Genomic DNA, 20,998 nt, shown 5'->3' with positions numbered 1-20,998 from the left:
GAACAACTAGTTAACCCACACAGGATTTTTACATTTCAAGTGATGCTAGGATTTCTAAGAGTACGAAAGCTTCACTCAGTCAGTCAGTCAACAAACAATTATTGAAAATTATTTTATGTAAGATGCTGTGCTAGGAGTTGGTGAAAAAGACCTGCCCTTCACCTACAGTGGCTGATGGTCTAGTGTAGAAGCCTCTAAAACAAATGTTCTTCCTTGCAGGGCCTGGGGGAGTCTGGGATGTTCCTGGGGTCATCCGTGTTCTTTGCCATCACTGATGCTGTGGCTGCAGCTCGCAAAGAAAGAGACATAGCTGAGGACTTCACAGTGAAGAGCCCAGCGACTCCAGAATGGGTTCGAATGGCCTGTGCAGATCGGTTCACAGAAATGGTATGGAATTACTGTTTATTTTCCTAAAAGGTGATTTTTCTATATCTTGAATCTTAGACTACTCAGTTAAATTATAAGATTATATATAAATCTTATATATAAATTATAAAAAATTTATAAGATACAAAATATATGTTATATTATAAATTATATATAATTTACTTGGGTAAATTATCATCAAATTATAAGAGCACATTATAAGATACAAGCTCATCAAGTATAAGATGATAAAAATAATCACACAAATACCTTTTAGTATATGTAGTAATTTAAACTTTATGAAAAGCATTTCCCTATCTGTTATGTAACTTAATCATCTGGGCAACCTTTTTTTTTTTCTGTTTTTAAATTTATTTATTTTTAATTGAAGGATAATTGCTTTAAATATTGTGTTGGTTTTTGCCATACATCAACATGAATCAGCCATAGGTATACATATGGCCCCTCCCTCTTGAACCTCCCTCCCACCCCACCCCATGGGCAATCTTTAAGTAGGATAATTTATGGTGCTTCAGAAACAAATAGCTAAATACGAAACAACAGACCATTTTCACCAAACCATTCTAAATATTCCCTCCCTCTATCCTACCTAATCTATCCAATTCTTCAACAAAAACAAATACACAAAAAATAACCCAGGTCAAGGAGAAGTATTTGATAATGTCACTTTCCACGTCCTCTGTACAAACACAGAGTACACCCAGTCTGTCTTTTATTCAGGAAACATGTGGTCTCATGTCCCGCTGATGCTTCTCCACTTCATTTCATTTCATAGCAGTGCCTCCCAGCCCAGGGGTGAGGATTTGGGAGCCATCTGCTATACACATGTGCACACAGCAACGCCAGCCTGCTGGCTGGGGCAGACACTCGGTAGTGGGTGGGTCATTGGTTCCACCCTGCACTGGTTTCCTCATAGCTTCCTTACATCAACAGTAATGGTAGTTCACACTGACTAGATATTTTACAGATTATCTCACTACTCATTCCTACAACTCTATCAGGTAACTACTATGATTTTCTTCATGTTACTATTGAGGAAACTGAGGTATAGTAATTTACCCAAGGTCAAGACTCAAGCCCAGACCATCTGGCTCCAAAGAAGTAATAACTGCCTCCTAGAGAGAAAAGAACTGATTCTCTACTTCTTAAAAGAAATGTGTGTTTTCATAACTATATTAAAGGAAACCCAAATACTTAACTGACCTCCTTAAAACAGCCAGCCATAGAGTGAAAGAACAAAGTGACTCAGGATTTAGGAATATTACTTAAAGGAATGTTTCATAACTACTCATTCCCTTCCCCTGCGTGATCCAGTCCTCTCCCCATCTCCAAATCTGACTCAGCATTTCATGGACTCCAATAATACTGACCATCCTGGATTTCCCTCCATCTCCCAGAGATGGTTCTGCCCCTCAGGCTGACCCTCAGCCAATTGCACTGTCCACAGAAAGAATTCCAATCATCTGCCTCAGGCCAGTCCCTGCTCAGATGGTCAAGGCCAGAGACCCCACCCTCCTTCACCGCAGGGACTCCTCTGGGCTGTTCAGGCCTGGAGAGCCATGTCTGCCCATTCGCAACAGCACCAATGACACGAAACTGCAGAATCATGTGACCTCCACTCCCAAAACCACAAGCATTTCTGACCCTTAAACAGAAGTCCTCCATCACCTTTTGCAGTAATAAATATCCTTTTCTGAAATGGGGCAGATTCGGGTAACCAAAAAAACACAACAGAAGATACTAATCTTCCTTTCTTGCCTGGTTGAACATGTTCAGCCTTCAAATGTCCCAGCTTTTAGAAAATGAATTTCTTCATTTCCAAGACTTCAGGCCGCTTTTAATAGTCCAGTTGTCTGGCAGTCACTCCGTCACATGCAATGATAAAATGTGAATCACTTTAATTTCATTCACCATTTGAAACTCAGCCTGTCAGCTACCTGGCCCATGTAAGGAGGCCACATTTTCTCCCAAATCTGATGGTTTCATGGTAAGATTAATAAATGTCTTCATGGATATAAAGCATGTACTGATTTGTACACCCATCAACTAAATGATCACAGTCAATGTGAGAGTGACCTCTCATTTTCTAAAATATAAGTATTTTAGAATGAGTATTAAAATCAGAGATCAGATCAGTCGCTCAGTTGTGTCCGACTCTTTGCGACCCCATGAATCACAGCACGCCAGGCCTCCCTGTCCCTCACCAACTCCCGGAGTTCACTCAGACTCACGTCCATCGAGTCGGTGATGCCATCCAGCCATCTCATCCTCTGTTGTCCCCTTCTCCTCTTGCCCCCCCAATCCCTCCCAGCATCAGAGTCTTTTCCAATGAGTAAACTCTTCGCATGAGGTGGCCAAAGTACTGGAGTTTCAGCTTTAGCATCATTCCTTCCAAAGAACTCCCAGGGCTGATCTTCTTCAGAATGGACTGGTTGGATCTCCTTGCAGTCCAAGGGACTCACAAGAGTCTTCTCCAACACCACAGTTCAAAAGCATCAATTCTTTGGCGCTCAGCCTTCTTCATAGTCCAACTCTCACATCCATACATGACCACAGGAAAATACTCATTCTAAATATCACCTCATATTATAATCTATATTTCATATTACAAACCTCATTTGCATAACAAGTATTTTTATCTTCATAAAAGTCACATATGTCCATTATGGAAAAACTAGAAAATGCTGAAAAGAATAAGATTAAAGTTAAAATCAGCCCTAATCCTGCTAACCAAAAATAACCATAATAACCATAACATAACCATTTGGGTTATGTGTATATATATTTATAAATACACACATATGCACACTTTTAACCACATTTTAAATCATATAGGGTTTTTTATTTATTTAAAGTTTTATTGTAGTAATTTGCTTACAATGTTCTGTCAGTTTCTGCTGTATAGCAAAGTGAATGTTATACATATTCATATAGGTTTGTATATATATATATATCCTATTTATATACTCATTTTACAAAATCGGGATATCCCTAATATAAATATTTTAAAATATTTGAATAGTATAATGGGGAGTGACTCGGTTGAGCCTGCATTCACAAGAAATCTGGATTGAGAAGATCATTTTCCCATGCAACGTCACTCAAAAAATATGGTTGCTTAAACCCAAAGAGAAAATACCTGGCAAAAATTGTTTATCCTCCAAACTTATCATCTTTATTTATAGCCACTGGAACAAGTTTTAGAGGCAGGAACAGGGCAGAAGTTTTAACTTCTTAATACCAACCCTCCTGTTATTAAGGTTACTTAGAACATGTTGAGAAAGACCATTTATCTTTCATTCTTATCCAACCCTCAATATTCCTAGCAATTCCACTGACCTCACGTATATCTGAATCAATGAGAATACAGCCTTCTTCAAATTCTTGACAAGACTTGGGTGACCCAATGGTTTCTCTCTTCTAGCCTACAAACCTCCTTAACTGTAGGTCAGCAGAGAGAGAACAATTAGAGCCAGACTTGAGTGGAGCCTCCTGAAAGAGACAGCGAGGAGGAAGTCCTGGTTCTCAGTTTAACAAAGGGAACCAGAAACACACGAATATAGATTCTACTGCCACTTCCTGTCCCAGGAAATGTCAGTATTCCTCCATCCATATAGTAACACAAACTGGAAACCTTGGACTTGGCTCAACATTTCTCTTTCTCATACTCAGTAGCTAGTCCCTCATCACACCCTGTCAGTTTGAGCCCCCAACAATCTCTTCCATCAGTCATGTTCCTGTTGTTGTTCAGTCACTAAATAATGTCCAACTTTTTGTGACCCCATGAACTGCAGCATGCCAGGCCTCTCTGTCCTTCACTTTTTCCCTGAGTTTGCTTGAACTCATGTCCATTGAGTCAGCTGCCATCAGATGCCATCCAACCATCTCATCCTGTGTTGCTCCCTTCTCCTCTTGCCCTCAATCTTTCCCAGCATCAGGGTCTTTTCTAATGAGTCAGTGCTTTGCACCCTGGACTCTGCAGGTTTCTAGGTTGCAGACCAGTTACAGACCTCATAACTGGTCTGTAGGCTAGAACAGAGAAACTGTTGGATCACCCAAGTCTTGTCAAGGATTTGAAAAGGGCTGTCTTCCCATTGATTCAAGTATACATGAGGTCAGTTTATTTTCCTCCATTTCTATTGATTTCATGTCTAACCACTATGTCATTCATGCATTAAACATTTATTGAGGATCTAATACATGCCTGGCATTAATCTAGGTGCTGAGAATACAGCAGTGAATCAAACAGAGTGATCTCTACCTTCAAGAAGCTTACTTTCTAGAGACTCTAAGTCCAACTTCCATCTCTCTAGCCTGGGTCAAAGCAGCCTTGTAACTGGTCTCCCTACACCCACTGCCACCAGAGATGTGTGGTATGACAAACATGATCGTGTCCTTCTAGCATGTACACAAGGTGAGAAATTTCCCATCACTCTTAGGATAAAGATAAAGCTGTTTATGTTGCCCTGCCAAGCCTATAAACCTGCAGAGTTCAGCCTGGCCAGCACTCCCCCACTTCTCCAGCCGCACGAGGTACCCTACCTCGTCTTGTCTCTCCACCTCAGCTACACTTGCTTTCATCTGTCTGTTCCACATGTCAAGGACAGAGGCCTCCACCAGCTCTTCCTGCTGCTTGGAATCATCTTCTTGCTTTTCCTCACTCAGCTAATCCCCCTCCTTACCTTTCATGTCTTATTTAAATTCAAGAAATTAAATGATATTTCCCTTCTTCCACAGTTTGAGGTTCAGGAGTATAGTGGTGAACTAGACTCACAGGCACCTCTCTCTAGCTGTTTACAGCATAGCAGAGAGGGAAGATAATTGCTGTAAAGTATAAGTGCTTGCCCAACTCTGGGTTATCCCTGAGTGTCAATGGGACAAACTTTTGTAACTTAACCTTAACCTTTTCTTACAGTCAAAGGGGTAAGAGATGAAGCCCAGCTTTGATCATTCATCCTACAATCCATTCATTCATCTAGCATACTTACTCAGCCCTTTCCATGTGCCAAGCACTGCTCGGAACTAAAAAAAACACTGAGATAGTCAGTCTCTGCCACATGGATCCTACATTCTATTGGTAAAACCAGACAGTCAACAAGTAAAGAAATACACAAAATAATTTCAGGTGGTGATAAATATTGTCACACAAAACAGAAGAGTAGGCGGCTAGCATGTGATAGATTATTTTAGATTATTAAAGAAGCTTTCTCTGGAGTATTCATGTTTGATCTGAGGCCTAAATGAAGTGGAGGAACAAGCATGAAGCTGGTAAGGGTGTATTCCAGGCAGAGAATAGCCAGTGCAAATGCCCTGGGGCAGTTCTGATCTTGCCTCCCTGGTAGAAAAAACTTACAACTGAAAGGCTGCAGCTGTTGTTTTCCATGGCAGAGAGATAAAAGAAATAGAAATATGTGGTCAAGCCACTCTATCTTCACATCTTTGGGTGAAACCTGAATAGTTCTTATCCAGTCAGCAGTTTCCTAGCAACTAGCCTCTATCACAATGCAGATCTACTGCTTCAGATCTTTAGAAACTGTTGTTCATTCACACAGCAGGCCTCCTAAAATTCTTATAGCTTGGCTCTTGACCAGTTTTTTTGGCACAGTAGAGCAAATTTGAACCTGCATTAGAATTTATTGAGATGGCCCAAAAGTTTCTTCAGGTTTTTCAAAAAGTTTGTTCGGGTTTTTCTGTGAGATGTCACCAAACGAAATTTTTGGACAACCCAATACATTTGCTCCAACTACAATGTAGCTTTTTAGTTGACATATGTAAGGATTCACACTGGCATACAACACTGTACTATGAAACCAATTTTTTTTAGAAACAGACACTGATACTCTTTGTATTTGGTCTGTGAATACTTTTGTCAAAAGACAATTTGTTCTACAAGTAAGAAGGTGAGACAGTCGGAAGGTCTGTATACTAGAACATGAGCATTGGAAAGTCCCAGATCTCTTCTTTTAATAACTTTCTTATAACCACAAGGTAAATAAAAACCAGTGTATAGCTACTTCTTCAACAGAAATGATGGTTAAACATTCTGTATTTTTCCTTTGGAATTAAGTAAAATAATGCATGTAAAAATACTGTGTGAATACAAGTCACTACGTAAATATTACAGTTCTGGTCTCCACCAAATATCCATAACTGCTAATGACCTTTTTTCAAAATATGCCTCTCCCAGAGGCTTAAAAAGACTTTCCACATTAAATCAAGCTGACCTGCTGAGGGCAGGAAAAAAAAAAAAAAAAAACAGCCCTTAACACTTAGCAGCCACTTTCATGGATAACTGGCTTTAAGCATCAGTGAGAAGCAGGCATTGGTAAGAAGCCTGGAGCTTTTTTTAAAAATCTTTCGTCTGCACCCAGCGGCCAAAAGGGACCTTGGTTCCTGGAGCAGGAATCAAACCCATGCCCTCTGCATTGGTAGCATGGAGTCTTAACCACTGGACCACCAGGGAAGTCCCTGGAGCATTTTTGTTGTAAAAAGTTCTACAAATTGAATAATCATATGAAAAATTTTTTTGACCAGTATGACAAAAAAAATGTATATGACGAGTATGGTTACCTTGATTACAGTAGTTAATTGTTGCTCTTATCCACGGGTCCTTTCTCAGGGGGTTCCCTCCTGGTCAGAACAGTGTTGCTGGTGTTAGTTTCTGCTCTGAGCTCAACAGAGCAGCCTGGCTCAAACAGACACCATCAGAAATATCATTCCTATACAAAATTTCCTTTTTAGTGATGGGAGAGAGAGAATTGTAATTCTTGGGAAATGTATTTTGTAAAGTCATTTAAAATAGGACAAGGAAAAAAAGAGGACATTTCCTTTAAAGGTATACAGAAAATGCCTAATCAACACTTTCAAATTAGGACTTTCCTTAGAAACAATTTCATTAAAAAAACAACTTTATGATTCAGAGACATGAAGGAAGCCACAATCTTAAAAATTAGAAAAATTATGCTTTCTAGAATTTGTCCTGCCCTGTAATTCTATAAAGTTGGCAAATGTCTTTTTTCTGAAGACCTTTACCTTCTCCACTTTGAAAACCTAAAACATAACCAGTTCAGAGAGGGCAGGAGGGAGGAGTATTAAAATTAAAAGATACAAAAAAACTACTGGACTTCCCTGGGGGTCCAGTGGTTAAGACTCCACAATCCTAAATGCAGGAGGTGTGGGTTCAATCCCTGGTCAGGGAATAAAGACCCCACATGCTGTCTGGTACAGTCAAAAAAAATTTTTTTTAAGATACAAGCTACTATGTATTGGGTTGGCCAAAAAGTTCACTTGGGTTTTCCCATAATAACAACCCAATATAAAATAAATAAGCAACAAGAATATATTGTACAGCACAGGGAAATATAGTTACTATTTTGTAATAACTTTAAATGGAGTATAATCTATAAAAATGTTGAATCACTATGTTGGACACGTGAAACTAATAAAATATTGTAAATCAATTTATACTTTGATTTGAAAAAAACTAGAAAAAAAAAAAACCCCTAAAACAGCCTCCTTTCACCTACTCTTCTCCCTCTACCTCATTAGGACCCATGTCTCATTTTCCCTCCCTGCTTCTTTTGCATTTCTAGGTGCACACACTCTGTGAGAGTTGGCAACATTAAAAGTGCCACCTGTTTAGCTCAGCAAAGGAAGCCCTTCCTGACGATGAAAGAGGAAAGGCGTGTGAGCACTTCCTGTGCTGTGACAAGCCTACTTTACTTGCACTGTTCTCAGCTGGTTTGCCCCCAAATACTAGTCCTCAACCCCATATCCTACCCACACACAGGCTTGCGTTCCTCTGAGCAGGGGGAGATGTACTGCCAGTCCTACAAGCCTGTATGCCCTTTCCTTATGGTTTTGGAACCTACTCCAGCAACGTGTGGAAACATGCAGTATCTAGCCTGTTCTGCCGGAAGCTGAGCCACAGACGATCAGCAGGACCTTAAAGCAGCACAGTCATGCCTCAGTCACATGGATTCTGTGATACAGAGCACAGATACAGATCGCACGACTTGGGCTACTGCAACAGCTTCTGCAGAACACTGAGCCTGTGATCCTGCTCCCATGAGAGGCACACACAGGCAGATAGGCAGGACACACACATACACACACACACACACATACACACACACACACCTTCACACACTCAGACAGGCATGAACTCGCCCATTCTTCACCACCTCCTCCTCCTCCCTGCCTCTCATGGTGTCTTGGAAGACATTGAACATGCTTGTTCCAGGAGGCAACACGTGGTAACACTTCATACAGTGACCTTTCTTACTGCTGAAGGGGATGATCTGATACTGTTAGTGAATATGTATTTTTGCATCTAAAAATTCTTCTACCTGGTCTCTGGAAAGTTGCTCCTTTAGTCTGGCAAAACTGGAGGCATCCCTCAGATTAAGAGAGGGAATAAAGGATGCAGAATGGGAAAAAGGAAAAAGGCAGCCATCCTTTCCAGTCAGGGAAAGGAGTTATGACACAATTTCTTAGCTTTGTGATTAAGATATGGCCCTGGAGTCAAAGGCACTGGGGTTGTGATCCCAGCCCTAATTTTTTTTTTTAATTTGTTTTTAATTGAAGGGTAATTGCTCTACAACATTGTGTTGATTTCTGCCATACATCAACATGAATCAGCCATCCAGCCTACTTTTGATGATGCATTTAACCACTTATAATTTAATTTCTTTATAAAATGGCAGGAAACGTTCGTGGAGAGAATAACTCTAGTTTCCTTACAGCGTTGTTAAAAGGTTTGAATAAAACACATGAAAAGCATTTAGCAGCTGTCACACATGGTAAATGGTCAATACACACTGATGATGATGATGACTGGGTCAGAAGTCCCCAGGGCTACCTTCAGTTCTGATGACTCAGTGATGGACTCACAGAACTCAGAAAGCTGTTATTCGTGGTAATGGCTTATTACAGTGAAAGGGTATAGATTAACATCTTCAAAGGCAAAGGCACATGGGGCAAAGTGTGAGAGACCAGGTGAGGCTTTCAGGTGTCTTCTTCCAGTGGAGTCACACAGAGAGCCACCTGCTTTCCCCAGCAACAATGTGGAAGAAGAAGATACATGAAGTATTGCCAGCCAGGGAAGCTCGGCTGAGCCTTGGTGTCCAGGAGTTTATTAGGGATCAGTCACATAGGCACAGGTTGTGTGCAAAGCTGACCTTAGTCACTCAGTGTCCAGCCCTTCCAGAAGTCAAGTGATATTATTAAGACCTCAGGTAAACAAAGGCACTCTTACAAGGCAGGATAGTCCAAGGGCTAGGGTGTTACTCCCAGGAGTTGGTCAAAGGCTAACCCTTTCTTCGGAATGTGCAGCGTTTGGAAAATGGAGGCCTCCTGAGTTCATCCTTTCCTGCACAATGAGGGTGATGAACAATCCTGGATTGATGACACTAGGCACTGAAATCAGTGAGCCTGGGCACAGATATACTTCAGAAGGTTTAGCTATAAGTGGAATCAGTCTTGACCACCAAAGTCAATATATTGCCTTAGTCATAGCTATCAAGAACCAACAGGGAGAAAGAGGAAGAGGGAGAAAGGGAATGATGGCCCTAAACAAGGGAGAAGTGAAAGAGAAGATCATGAAAGGCCAGCGAAGATCTGTTTACATCCCAGAGCTGAGATCCTTGAGGGAAAAAGGGAAATTGGGTCCTTGCTCAAGAAGCTAGGGAGTGGGTGAGACCCAAGAAGACTGGGGTAGCAAGAGAATGAGTACTGATCTGAGTCCCAAAGTAGAAGAGTACCCCAGGAACCCAGGTCTGGTGACAAGAATAGGAAACAGGTTTTTGGAGAGACTAAAATTTAACAGAAGAGTTGACCTGAATCTACCTCAGACGAGACTGAGGAGCTTTGTCCTGCATCCAGCCCAGTCCAGGTGGAACAGGCTGACCCTAAATAAGACAGCCAAGTAAATCCTAGTGCAGCAGTTAGGTTAGAGAATCAGAGAAGTCCCTCTCAGGAGGGCAAACTAGCCCTCTGTTTACATTTCAATACAGTTTGAGAGTAAACAGTAAGAATGGGACTGGTAAAGATATCCTGACACGCTAGGAGTTGGGCTGTGTTTTTGTTTGTGGTTTTCTGTCCTCTTTTTGTGTTGTTTTTTTTTTTGTGAAATAAATATCAGGAGACAAGCTTTCTGAAATCTTCATCACTTTTCATTATTTACAGAAAGTTTTTTATGTTTTTAACACTTTTGTAACTAAAAGTCAACTCTTTAAACAAAAACATGAACGCAGAGGAGGTGGGAATGTACATTCTGTTTATTCTGCTTTGGGGCAAACCCAGCAGAGAGAATTCTGCAGATGGGAGCTGCGGACCAGAAGGAAGAAGGACAAATAGGTTAAATTCTTGGGGCTTCTAGCCCGGAATAGAGAAATGGGCTGGAGTTTAACTGGAACCAAATCACTTGGCTAGGCATGTAGACAGGGCTCTTCTCAGATCCCTGCAAAGGAATCTGGGTCTGTAAACTACAAGCAACTGTCAGCCTAACCACTTTGCCCTTCCCATCCTCCTCCCACAAAGTTTTTCGTTGGATTTATAATTCTTTTGGGGATTCACATCTGAGAGGCAGAGAAGATAGGTAAAAAATCCAAAAAAGTCAAAGTGTCAGTCGCTCAGTCACGTGCAACTCTTTGTGACCACATGGACTGTATCCAGCCAGGCTCTTCTGTCCATAGAATTCTCCAGGCAAGAATACTGGAGTGGATAGCCATTCCCTTCTCCAGGAGATCTTCTCAATCCAGGGATCAAACTGAGGTCTTCTGCTTGCAGGCAGATTCTTTCCCGTCTGAGCCACCAGAGTGTACCCTCTTAATTAGCAATGTAATGATCAGCAGAGATGACAGCACTGACCGCCTATCTTTTCAGAGTTGTCATTTGAAAGGAATGGTACAATCCCATTCCCCAGGAAAATCCTGCTGCTTCCCATCAGAAACATCTTTCAAAACCTACAGATTTGATATCATTTTCCTGGTGAAATATTACAAAGGTATTATGATGTTTAGTATTTAATTTACTTTCTTTCTTAGATCCCAAGAGATGATCCTAAGACATTTAAACCCTGGTCTATCACCGTAGCATAACACTGCTGTCATTGCCTTAAAGGTAAGATCAATAAGCTGAAAGAGAATTACTCAAAATGACAAGATCAGCTAGTCCAGTGGTTTTCAAGTTGTGTTCTGTGATATCTTAGGATTGCACAAGTGTGTAAATCAAGTTTCCTTTTTAAACCCCTTTTTTAAAATTAATATTTATTGGAGTATAGTTGTTTCTTTTTTAATCTTATCCAATATTTTCAATATTTATTTATTTGGCTGCACTGGGTCTTAGCTGCAACATGCAGAATCTTTTAGTTGTGGCATTCAAGATCTAGTTCCCTGACCAGGGATCGATCCTGGGCCTCCTGCATTGGGAGCATGGAGTCTTAGCCACTGACCCATCAGGGAAGTCCCTGAGTCTTTAACTATCTTCCTTTACCTGCAGTTCAAATTTTTGCACTCTTCAGAGTAGCATATGTATTTGCTTTATGTGCTGAACATTGACCTTACTAAATTTATTCCACACTAAAATCATATATGTGTGTGTGTTCCCCGTAACATTTTAAATCTCTGCTAAAAAAGTATCAAAACTAGATTTCCTTAATGGCTCAGTGGAAAAGAATCCGCCTGCCAATGCAGGGGACATGAGTTTAATCCCTGGTCAGGGAACCGCCTTGGACCAACTAAGCCCATGTGTCACAGCTACTGAGCCTGTGCTCTACAGCCGGGGAGCCACAACTACTGAAGCCTTCCTGCCTTGGGGCCCATATTCCACAACAAGAGAAGCCACTGAAGTGAGAAGCCCAAGCACAATTAGAGAGCAACCCCAACTTTTCGCAAATAGAGAAAGCCAGAGCAGCCATGGAGATCCAGCACAGCCAAAAATAAGTAATCTTTTTTTAAAAACCTCTGATCTCATTTTATATGACCTCTCTGATTCTTATTTTATAAATGAAGATATGGAGGGCAAGAGAGAATAAATAACTCCCTAAATGTACTTATTCAAATCTGTGAAGCTTACAGTTCATTTTGTCAACTACTTATTGTTCTTTTCAAAGTTGAGATTTGTACCCCTTTATAATTATTATCTTTTCTTTTTTCCCAGGAGTTTCAGTTTTTCACAAGTGAAAAGATGGTTTGTTAATGCTAACTGGACTCCAAACTGATATTCTTGTACTGTTGTGTGGGGGTGGAAGACACAAAATTTAGAAATATTATTCAGATTTTATTATATTAAAAAGATGAATCATTACTTCCAAATTGTTGACTTAGACTTTCTAGCCTAAAGGCCACCAATCAAACACTGCACTTGTCACAGCAAGGAGCATAACGTTGATTTTTTTCTGAAGATATCATGTAAATATTGCTGTGAAAGCAAAATTTCCCTTTGTGTACCCATCCAATCTAACTAAACTAGTAATCCAGGTTACAATTCTACAATGAAAGATACTTCTCAGCAGATGAACATGTGATTAGTTTTCCCAGAGATGTGTTTGATTCAGTTGTAAGGACACCATAAAAGTCCTAAAGGTTTTGTATCATTTTGTTTTTACTGTGGAGTAGCTATGAGCACTGGACAGCAAAGGAATATTTTCCTCATGTAGGTCAGCTATGCAACTGGTTAACATTCTTTTGGAATTTGGAGGGGAAAAACAATGTAAAAACATTTTTAATATATTATCACAAAACCCTTTTTTTTTTTAACTTGGTTATGAAAAAGTATCCACTCTGTTATCAGTTTCAGAAATGCTTAATTGCTCAGTTTTCCATATATAGAAGTAGGTGCCATGGAGCTGGACCATAAAGAAGGTAGAATGCCAAAAAATTGATGCCTTTGAACTGTGGTGCTGGAGAAGACTCTTGAAAGTCCCTTGGACAGCAAGGAGATCAAACCAATTATCTTAAAAGAAATCAACCATGAATACTCATTGGAAGGACTGATGCTGAAGCTGAAGCTCCAGTATTTTGCTCATCTGATGCAGACGACTCCTTGGAAAAGTCCTTGATGCTGGGAAAGATTGAGGGCAGAAGGAGAGGAGGGTGACAGAGAATGAGATGACTGAATGGCATCACCGATGCAATGGACATGAACTTGGGCAAACTTCCAGAGATGGGAGGGACAGGGAGGCCTGGTGTGCTATACTCCATGGGGTTGCAAGGATTCGGACACGACTGGGTGACTGAACTACAATGAAAACAACGTAGAGGAAAAGAATCCTGAATTGTAATCACCTTTATGCTGTAGTTAAAACATGCAGAATCCATCAGATTCCACTGACCTGCATTTTAGGGGCCTTCAGAGAAGGAGAAACCAGCATATGAATTAGGCCTCATTTGACCAAAAAGTCAGAGGGTAAAATGATGCTCTGTCAACCAGAAGTCATACCATCAGGCTCACAGTCATCTGCAGTGACTCCTGGAGTGAATGAAGGAGGGGAGGCTGAACTGAGAGTGCTGGGTATCTGGGGAAAGAAGGCAAAGACTGGGCATGTAGTCTATTCTGAGGGTCGTTGAAGGCCATGAGCACGTCTTATTGAAGGGACTGGGATGTGGCTGTCCACAGGCCTGTCCAGTGGTGGGAGGCCCCACTGGGCCACAGGAGCCCAAGGGAGGAAGTGGGACAGGAGCACAGAGAAAAAGGAGACAGGAGCAGAAGGGTCATGGGCAGGGCATAAATGATACAAGACTCTTGCCCACTGGAGCAGGAGAGCTGGGAACTTAGTGGGAGTAGCCAGGGTGAAATAAGTTGAAAGTAATAAAGAAAAAATGTTTTGGCTCTTGAAAATAAAATCCTTAACTGTGTAATCTAATATGAATGTGAGAAATGCATGTGTTTTTATCATTTGTGTCATTTTAAATGATGATAAACATAATTTTTAAAAAATTTTGGCCTATTAGGGCTAAGGATTTTTCATTTGTCATGGTTGAGAACTATAAAGCACCAAGAACAGAGGGATCTGAATAAAAATTATTCATGTAAGTTTACGCACTAAAATCTGGATGGCATGGATATAAGTACTTTTTTAAAAAGACATATTTGAAACCACATCCTAAAAACCAGTTCCTTGAGCTCTGTAAGGCTTGGTAAAGGATAAAACTTAAAACTTAACTAGAATTTTTGGATAAGTAATACATTCACACAGTTAAAAAAATATATGCAAAGGTGTGCAGGGCAAAGACTTATTCTAATATCACCATCTCATCCAGTTTTTACACAAGTGCAGGGTGTTAAGTGTTAACCATTTTTGTTAGCTACTTTTTACTTTTTTGTCTCCTTCAGAAATAGCTGGTCCCACAATGCCCAGTCACTCATGCCCATTATACCTGCTGGACCCACTGAGCAAGATGCTGTTCCCTTTCTCTGTCTAGACAATTCCACCCCCTTTTCCATGTAAGAACCCTGGTGCCCATAACAGTGAGAAACTGTAATCTTTGACACTCATCTGGACTCTATGAACCCTCCTAGTTCTTCCCCCGGGGTCCTGGGTACACAGAAGGCATTTGTATATTTGCCTTCAGAGCCTGGGTTCTCTGGGTGGGTTTTCTCTCATGTAAATGAAAAAATAGTCTGCTCCCAGCTCAACCCCGGAAACTGTGAAAAACACTTAATCAGTCTCACATAACTGGGTAGACAAGTAGCAAAAATTATGCCTTCTGATTTTCAAGATACCAAAAAGTAAAAAAAAAAAAAAGGCAGCAATAGTTGGAGACAGAAAATAAAGGTATCTTCTGTCTCCCTACTCAGGTTGAATGAGTCAATATTAAGAAACCACGGATTGCAAAACGAGAGCGCTGTTTCCCTGGCAGAGTCACCGTAGCAGGACAGATGCCTCCACCCTCTCTTAACTCCACACTGGCCGACATCACTGCTAATTTTGCTCCAAACCATTTGGCACAGAGCTGCCAGGCCAATCTTTCTCAATATCTGTAACCATCCACCCTCCCTTACTAAATGAGTAGCATGCAACAGGAGAGTTTCTTCTTCCAAAAAGGACTATCCAAACATCAGCAGAGTAGTCATCTGTCGTTTTTATCTGCTGGGGGTCTTTTCCTTTGGAAAGTCACCTGTCCTTCACCATGAGGGCTGCTGGGAAAGGCACAGGATAAGCTGGGTCAAGAGTCTCTCCGATGAGAATCAGACTCTGGAGTGAGGTACAGAAGGGTAAAGGATCTCACGGCCCTGGGCCACGTAGAGCACACAAGCTCCACTTACTGAGATCCTCAGATGGGCCCCTATTCCTACATATCTGAAGGCTGGCTTCTTCAGCCCAGCATTCAACTCTGTGAGCTAGAGGGTACCCTTTCCAATTGCACTACTTTCTTAAAAAAAAAAAAAAAGAAAAAAAGGGCAGGGGGCAGGGGTGGAATTCCCTGGCAGTCCAGTGGTTAGGACTTGGTGCTTTCACTGCTGTAGCCAGGGTTCAATCCCTGGTCAGGGAAATAAGATCCCGTAAATCGCATGACAAGGCCAAAAAAGAAAAAAAGGTGTTCTTTCCTAGAGCTGTTGCAACAAATAACCATAAACTGAATGTCTTAAATATTTATTTCCTCACATTTCTGGAAGCTAGAATTTTGAAATCAAGCTGTTGACAAAGCCTTGGGTTCTAGAGATGAACCCCTCCTTGCCTCTTCTGGAGGCTCCTGGCATTCCTTGGTTTGCAGCTGCATCACTCTCTGCCCCCATCATCACACAGTCTTCTTCCCCGTGTGTCTATGCCTACCTCTCTCTGTTTTCTTATTAAAACATCATTCACTGGATTTGCTGCTACTGCTACTGCTAAGTCGCTTCAGTCATGTCCGACTCTGTGCAACCCCATAGACGGCAGCCCACCAGGCTTCCCCGTCCCTGGGATTCTCCAGGCAAGAACACTGGAGTGGGTTGCCATTTCCTTTTCCAATGCATGAAAGTGAAAAGTGAAAGTGAAGTCACTCAGTCGTGCCTGACTCTTACCGACCCCATGGACTGCACCCTACCAGGCTCCTCCATTCATGGGATTTTCCAGGCAAAAGTACTGGAGTGGGGTGCCATTATGACCTCATCTTAACTAATTACATTTGCAAAGACAGTATTTCCAAACAAAGTCACATTCTGAGGTTCCAGGTAGACATAAATTTGGAGTGACACTATTCACCTCACTATGCCAATAATCTAAGGCTAACAGATACAGTTTGGGATAGAGTGATCTTCCCTCCTTTACTCCCTATTGTACTTGGTTCTTCTTTCTCTCCCACCATCTGTTTGTCTACATATGTATATGTCCTCCCTTTCGGGACAACAGACATTCTTACTGGTGGCAGGGACTATATTTTACTCATCCTTTACCACAGGGTCTATCTTAAACTGATGCTTTACATGTTTGACTAAGGAAGAGCAAGCAAATATGCTCTACTCAAACAGAAAGTATTTGTGAAACCTATACTGTGTAACTCAGATACTCATCTAAGGAAGGTAACAAGAAAAAAAATATATTTGACAAAGAAGTCAGGTTACATTGTTATTGAATTAATCTCTTGAATGCATTATTTATATTACTTGTACATGCTAACAAAAATTTCCCAAAACTTGGAAATAAGGGGAAAAAATACTGTGGGATGTTTTGAAGTCATACTCCAGAACTAACAAACCCATTAATGAGTAACCTGATGCTCCAGGGATGCTCTGCCCTTGTGGTGACTATAAGCCACACGTGGCTATTTAGAGCTTGCCTACGTGCGAGCTAAGTCACTTCAGTCGTATCCAACTCTGCGACTGCATGGACTGTAGCCCACCAGACTCCTCTGTCCATGGGATTTTCTAGGCAAGAATACTGGAGTGGGTAGCCATTTCCTACTCCAGGGGATCTTCCCCACCCAGGGATGGAACCCACATCTCTTATGTCTCCAGCATTGACAGGTGGGCTCTTTACCACTAGTGCCACCCAGGAAGCATTTAGCATTTAATTTTAATTGATTAAATTTAAAAATCAGTTCTCTAGCTGCCTTGGCTACCTATCAAGTACTCAATAGCTATGTGTGGCTGGTGGTTATAATACTGAACAGCACAGAAGAGACCATATTCATCATCCCAGAAAGTTATATTGGACAGAACTGCTCTAAGGAAATGGAACTTCATGTATCTACTATGTATTAGGGTTTACACTCTGACCAAAGTTAGGTCTTGAGGTATGCTGTCTCTAGAAACTGGAAGAGGCAATGATATGGATTCACCCTCAGAGCTTCCAGAAGGAATACAGCCTTACTAACACTTAGATTTTAAGCCCACTGTGACCCATGACCTCCCAACTGTAAGATAATAAATCTGTGTTATTTTAAGCCACCATGTTTGTGGTGATTTGTTACAGCAGCAAGAGAAAACTAATACAGGTGTTAACTAGTAGAACACTGACAAAGTGCAAATGATTTCTGTATAGCTGAAAAGATAATGCCAGTGGCTTCAGGGAGGTTTCTGCCCTGTAGGACATGCAACAGCTTTGTTTTGGAAGTTGTTTGTTTTTCAACCTAACTGTATACCTTTTATTCTGGCATTCTTTTTTCCCCGTATCAGTCCCTCATGTCTTCCTTCCCAGATGTATTTTCTTCTTGGCTCCCTCATTGACTATATCTTTGACCTTGCTCCCAACACATTGTGTGATACGAGTCATGGTTTAACATTTTTAAAGTTAGACACTGACATATAGCTAGCAAGGAAAAACAAACAGACACAGGACTCTGAAATTGTTCTATATGTCAGGAGAGCCTATGCAATTTATATAGTAATGGATCTGATGAAGACAGCTCATTTACAATTTAAATGAATAAATTTCATATCCTACAACAAATATAATTTATTGACTAACTGTAACCAGTAGATGACTACATTCCAGGGAGAAGATACAAGGAACTTTGTGTTAACTTTGAACAAGCCCAATGTGATTAACATTAAATGTATAACTAAGGAAGAGCTTCTTCCTTTTTTAACAAATATTACAAGAGCAGAAACTGTAATGTAAGTGAGATCTCCTTCCACCTGTTCAGTCTCTTGGCTCCTTGTGCTCAAGAAAGTACTGTGCTGTGATCAGTCGCTTGAGTTGGTGCCAACTCTTTGCTGCTCCGTGGACCGTAGCCCGCCAGGCTCCTCTGGCCATAAGATTTTCCTGGTAAGAATACTGGAGTGGGTTGCCATGCCCTTCTCCAGAATCTTCCTGACTCAGGGATCAAATCCTCATCTCCTGCATCTCCTGCACTGCAAGCAGATTCTTTACCGCTGAGCTACCAGGGAAGCCTGGCTCAAGAAAGTGCTTGGAGTATAAATGTTCTCCAAGGCTTATCCAACTTAGTACATAGAAAATGCAGTGTACTTGCTTTTTCCCTCCCCAGGCCTTTCAAACACCATTATGACATTTATTTATTTATTTTATATTTTTACCCAAAGACAAGATGAATCAAAGTTTGTTGTTGTTTAGTCGCTCAGTTGTGTCCAACTCTTTTCGACCCCATGGACTGCACACCAGGCTTCCCTGTCCTTCACTGTATCCGAGTTTGCCGAAATTCATGTCCATTGATTTGATGATGCCATCCAACCATCTCATCCTCTGTCGCCCCCTTCTCCTCCTGCCTTCAATCTTTCCCAGCATCAGGGTCTTTTCCAAGAGCTTATTATTTCAATATCCTATTCTCAAGTTTGCTCACAATGCATAAACAGTGAGGAGATAAGATGTGCATATAAGCAAAACAACAACATCAAAACCCTGTCCTCTCTCCTGCCCTGAAGCTCTTTTCTCCACTCCATTAAATGCCCGGAGGAAGCAGGAGTAGACATATCAGAACCATGTAAGGAGCTTTATTTATTTATTTGGGTCTTAGCTGCACATGTGAGATCATTTAGTGGCAGCATCTTGGTTCTAGTTCCCTCACCAGAATTGAACCCGGGCCCTCTGCATTGGGAGAGGGGAGTCTTAGCCACTGGACCACCAGGGAAGTCCTGTAAAAAGCTTTTTCAAAATTCCCCTATCTGGCTGCCCACAGCTACCCTATTCTGAAACAACACCCCAAAGGGATATTGCCAGAATCTAGGTACTTTAAAAATTTACAGGATGAAGAAGACGAGCAAGTATACAAAACACATTGTAAAAAGCATATATCAACTCAGTTAAAATAGAATCCAATGGGGCGGGGGGGGGGGGTCTTACCTTCCAGCCCACCAGGCCTCTTTCTTCCAGAGGTCTTTCTAAAATGCTGCTGGTGGCTTACTCTCTTTAATAATCTCCAGTGATCTCCACTGCGTTAGATTATCACAAACTTACCTAAAGTAATTAGGGAAATGACAAATATAGCACTTGACAGATTCTTTTAATAAATATTGGCAGCCTCCACCAGTTGAGATAGGTCGAGCATGGCAGGTTCACTTTGAGTGGGCACAACACTCTGATGGCAGAATCATCTACCTTCCAGTCAGACAAGGGACAGCATCCTCTAAGAAGGCTCCCAGAACCAATAGAGCTCCCAGCACTGCCTGCTGAATCCCTCCACCTTCTTCATATGGCCAACGTTAGCTTTCTAGACAACCACGTTATCTTATTTCTAACATCCCCTATGCCAATTAACAAAACCTTAAGAGAGAGTTTTAGAAAATTATTTGAACACTTAGGGAACTAGTCTTTGCTTTTTCTTCCGATTCACCAGGTCTTAGCTGTGGCACATGAGATCTTCCATCTCCACTGGGACATGAAGCATCTTTAGTTGCAGCATGTGGGATCTAGTTTCCTGACCAGGGACTGAACCCAGGCTCCCGCGCTGGGAACTCAGAGTCTTAGCCACTGGACCCCAGAGAACGCCCAGGGAACTCATCTTGAAGTGCAAATTCATGATTTGGATTTTTCAAAGGCAAATTTACTACACAAATTGACTATATAAAATTTTGTATATATACCAAAAAAATTATAGATAAAAGTTAATTATATTTAAATATATCACAGTTTATACTAAATTTCTCAAGCATATCAAAGCAAATACAGAAAATGGAACACAGATTAAGACCAAACTCTTAGCACAACCTCTTTCTCAATCCCTACCTCATCTCTGCCACCCTTCTCCCAATACCCACAGACACATACACACACACACACACACACACACACACACACACACTATACCAGACACACCATGCTGCTTCCTACTCTTAGAATCTGGCAGCTATGGTCACTTTTCAGGATTTTCCGTGTGTTGCTTTTTCTCCATCTATCCAAATTCTCTTCCTTCAAATACCTCCTATTCAGGATCCTTTGCGAATCCCTTCCTTCCCAACGGTGGATTTGGTCTCTCCCTCCTCCGTATTCTGATGGCATCCAGTACAAACCTCGACATCTGCACACTCACAGTGGTATTGTGCCTGTCCTCACTATGTCCCTCATTGGACAACGCACACCCTAACTACCACGATTTATTGCCTTCAGATCTCCATTACAGATCTCCACACATATGGCTGGTATTTATTGGATATTTATTGAATAAGGGAAATAAAAATGGAGATCGTAGAGCATTTTGTTGTTACATCTTACCTGCCTTGAAAAAGCAGAGAC

At 41.2% G+C, this 20,998-nt stretch overlaps 1 protein-coding gene and 1 long non-coding RNA gene across 4 annotated transcripts in view; one reads left to right on the top strand and one right to left on the bottom strand.

Moving 5' to 3' along the window:
* The window catches only part of LOC147378049 (aldehyde oxidase 2), a 77,675-nt gene extending 63,424 nt beyond the window's left edge, over positions 1-14,251 (top strand). The window contains exons 34-36 of one of the 3 annotated variants that reach the window (XM_086346592.1): positions 220-387; positions 11,433-11,508; positions 12,547-14,251. In XM_086346592.1, coding sequence (XP_086202718.1) covers positions 220-387; positions 11,433-11,486 — 222 coding nt within the window. In that variant the 3' untranslated portion in view covers positions 11,487-11,508; positions 12,547-14,251. Of the gene's footprint in view, positions 1-219; positions 388-7,979; positions 8,117-11,432; positions 11,509-12,143 lie in introns of those variants that run through there. The other 2 variants (XM_086346596.1, XM_086346606.1) reach the window with 2 other exon arrangements.
* On the bottom strand, positions 129-19,724 carry LOC147378048 (uncharacterized). The gene is made up of 2 exons (XR_015144202.1): positions 19,610-19,724; positions 129-362 (listed from the first exon to the last, which is right to left on the bottom strand). It is a non-coding gene; the product is annotated as an uncharacterized LOC147378048 (long non-coding RNA).
* Between the last annotated feature and the right edge of the window lie 1,274 nt (positions 19,725-20,998).

The sequence above is a fragment of the Bos grunniens genome, chromosome 2 (genome assembly GCF_055505025.1).
Source record: "Bos grunniens cultivar Pamir isolate PY7600 chromosome 2, Bosgru_T2T1.0, whole genome shotgun sequence".
NCBI classification, from domain to species: domain Eukaryota; kingdom Metazoa; phylum Chordata; class Mammalia; order Artiodactyla; family Bovidae; genus Bos; species Bos grunniens.
This window is presented reverse-complemented; position numbering and strand designations above follow the sequence as displayed.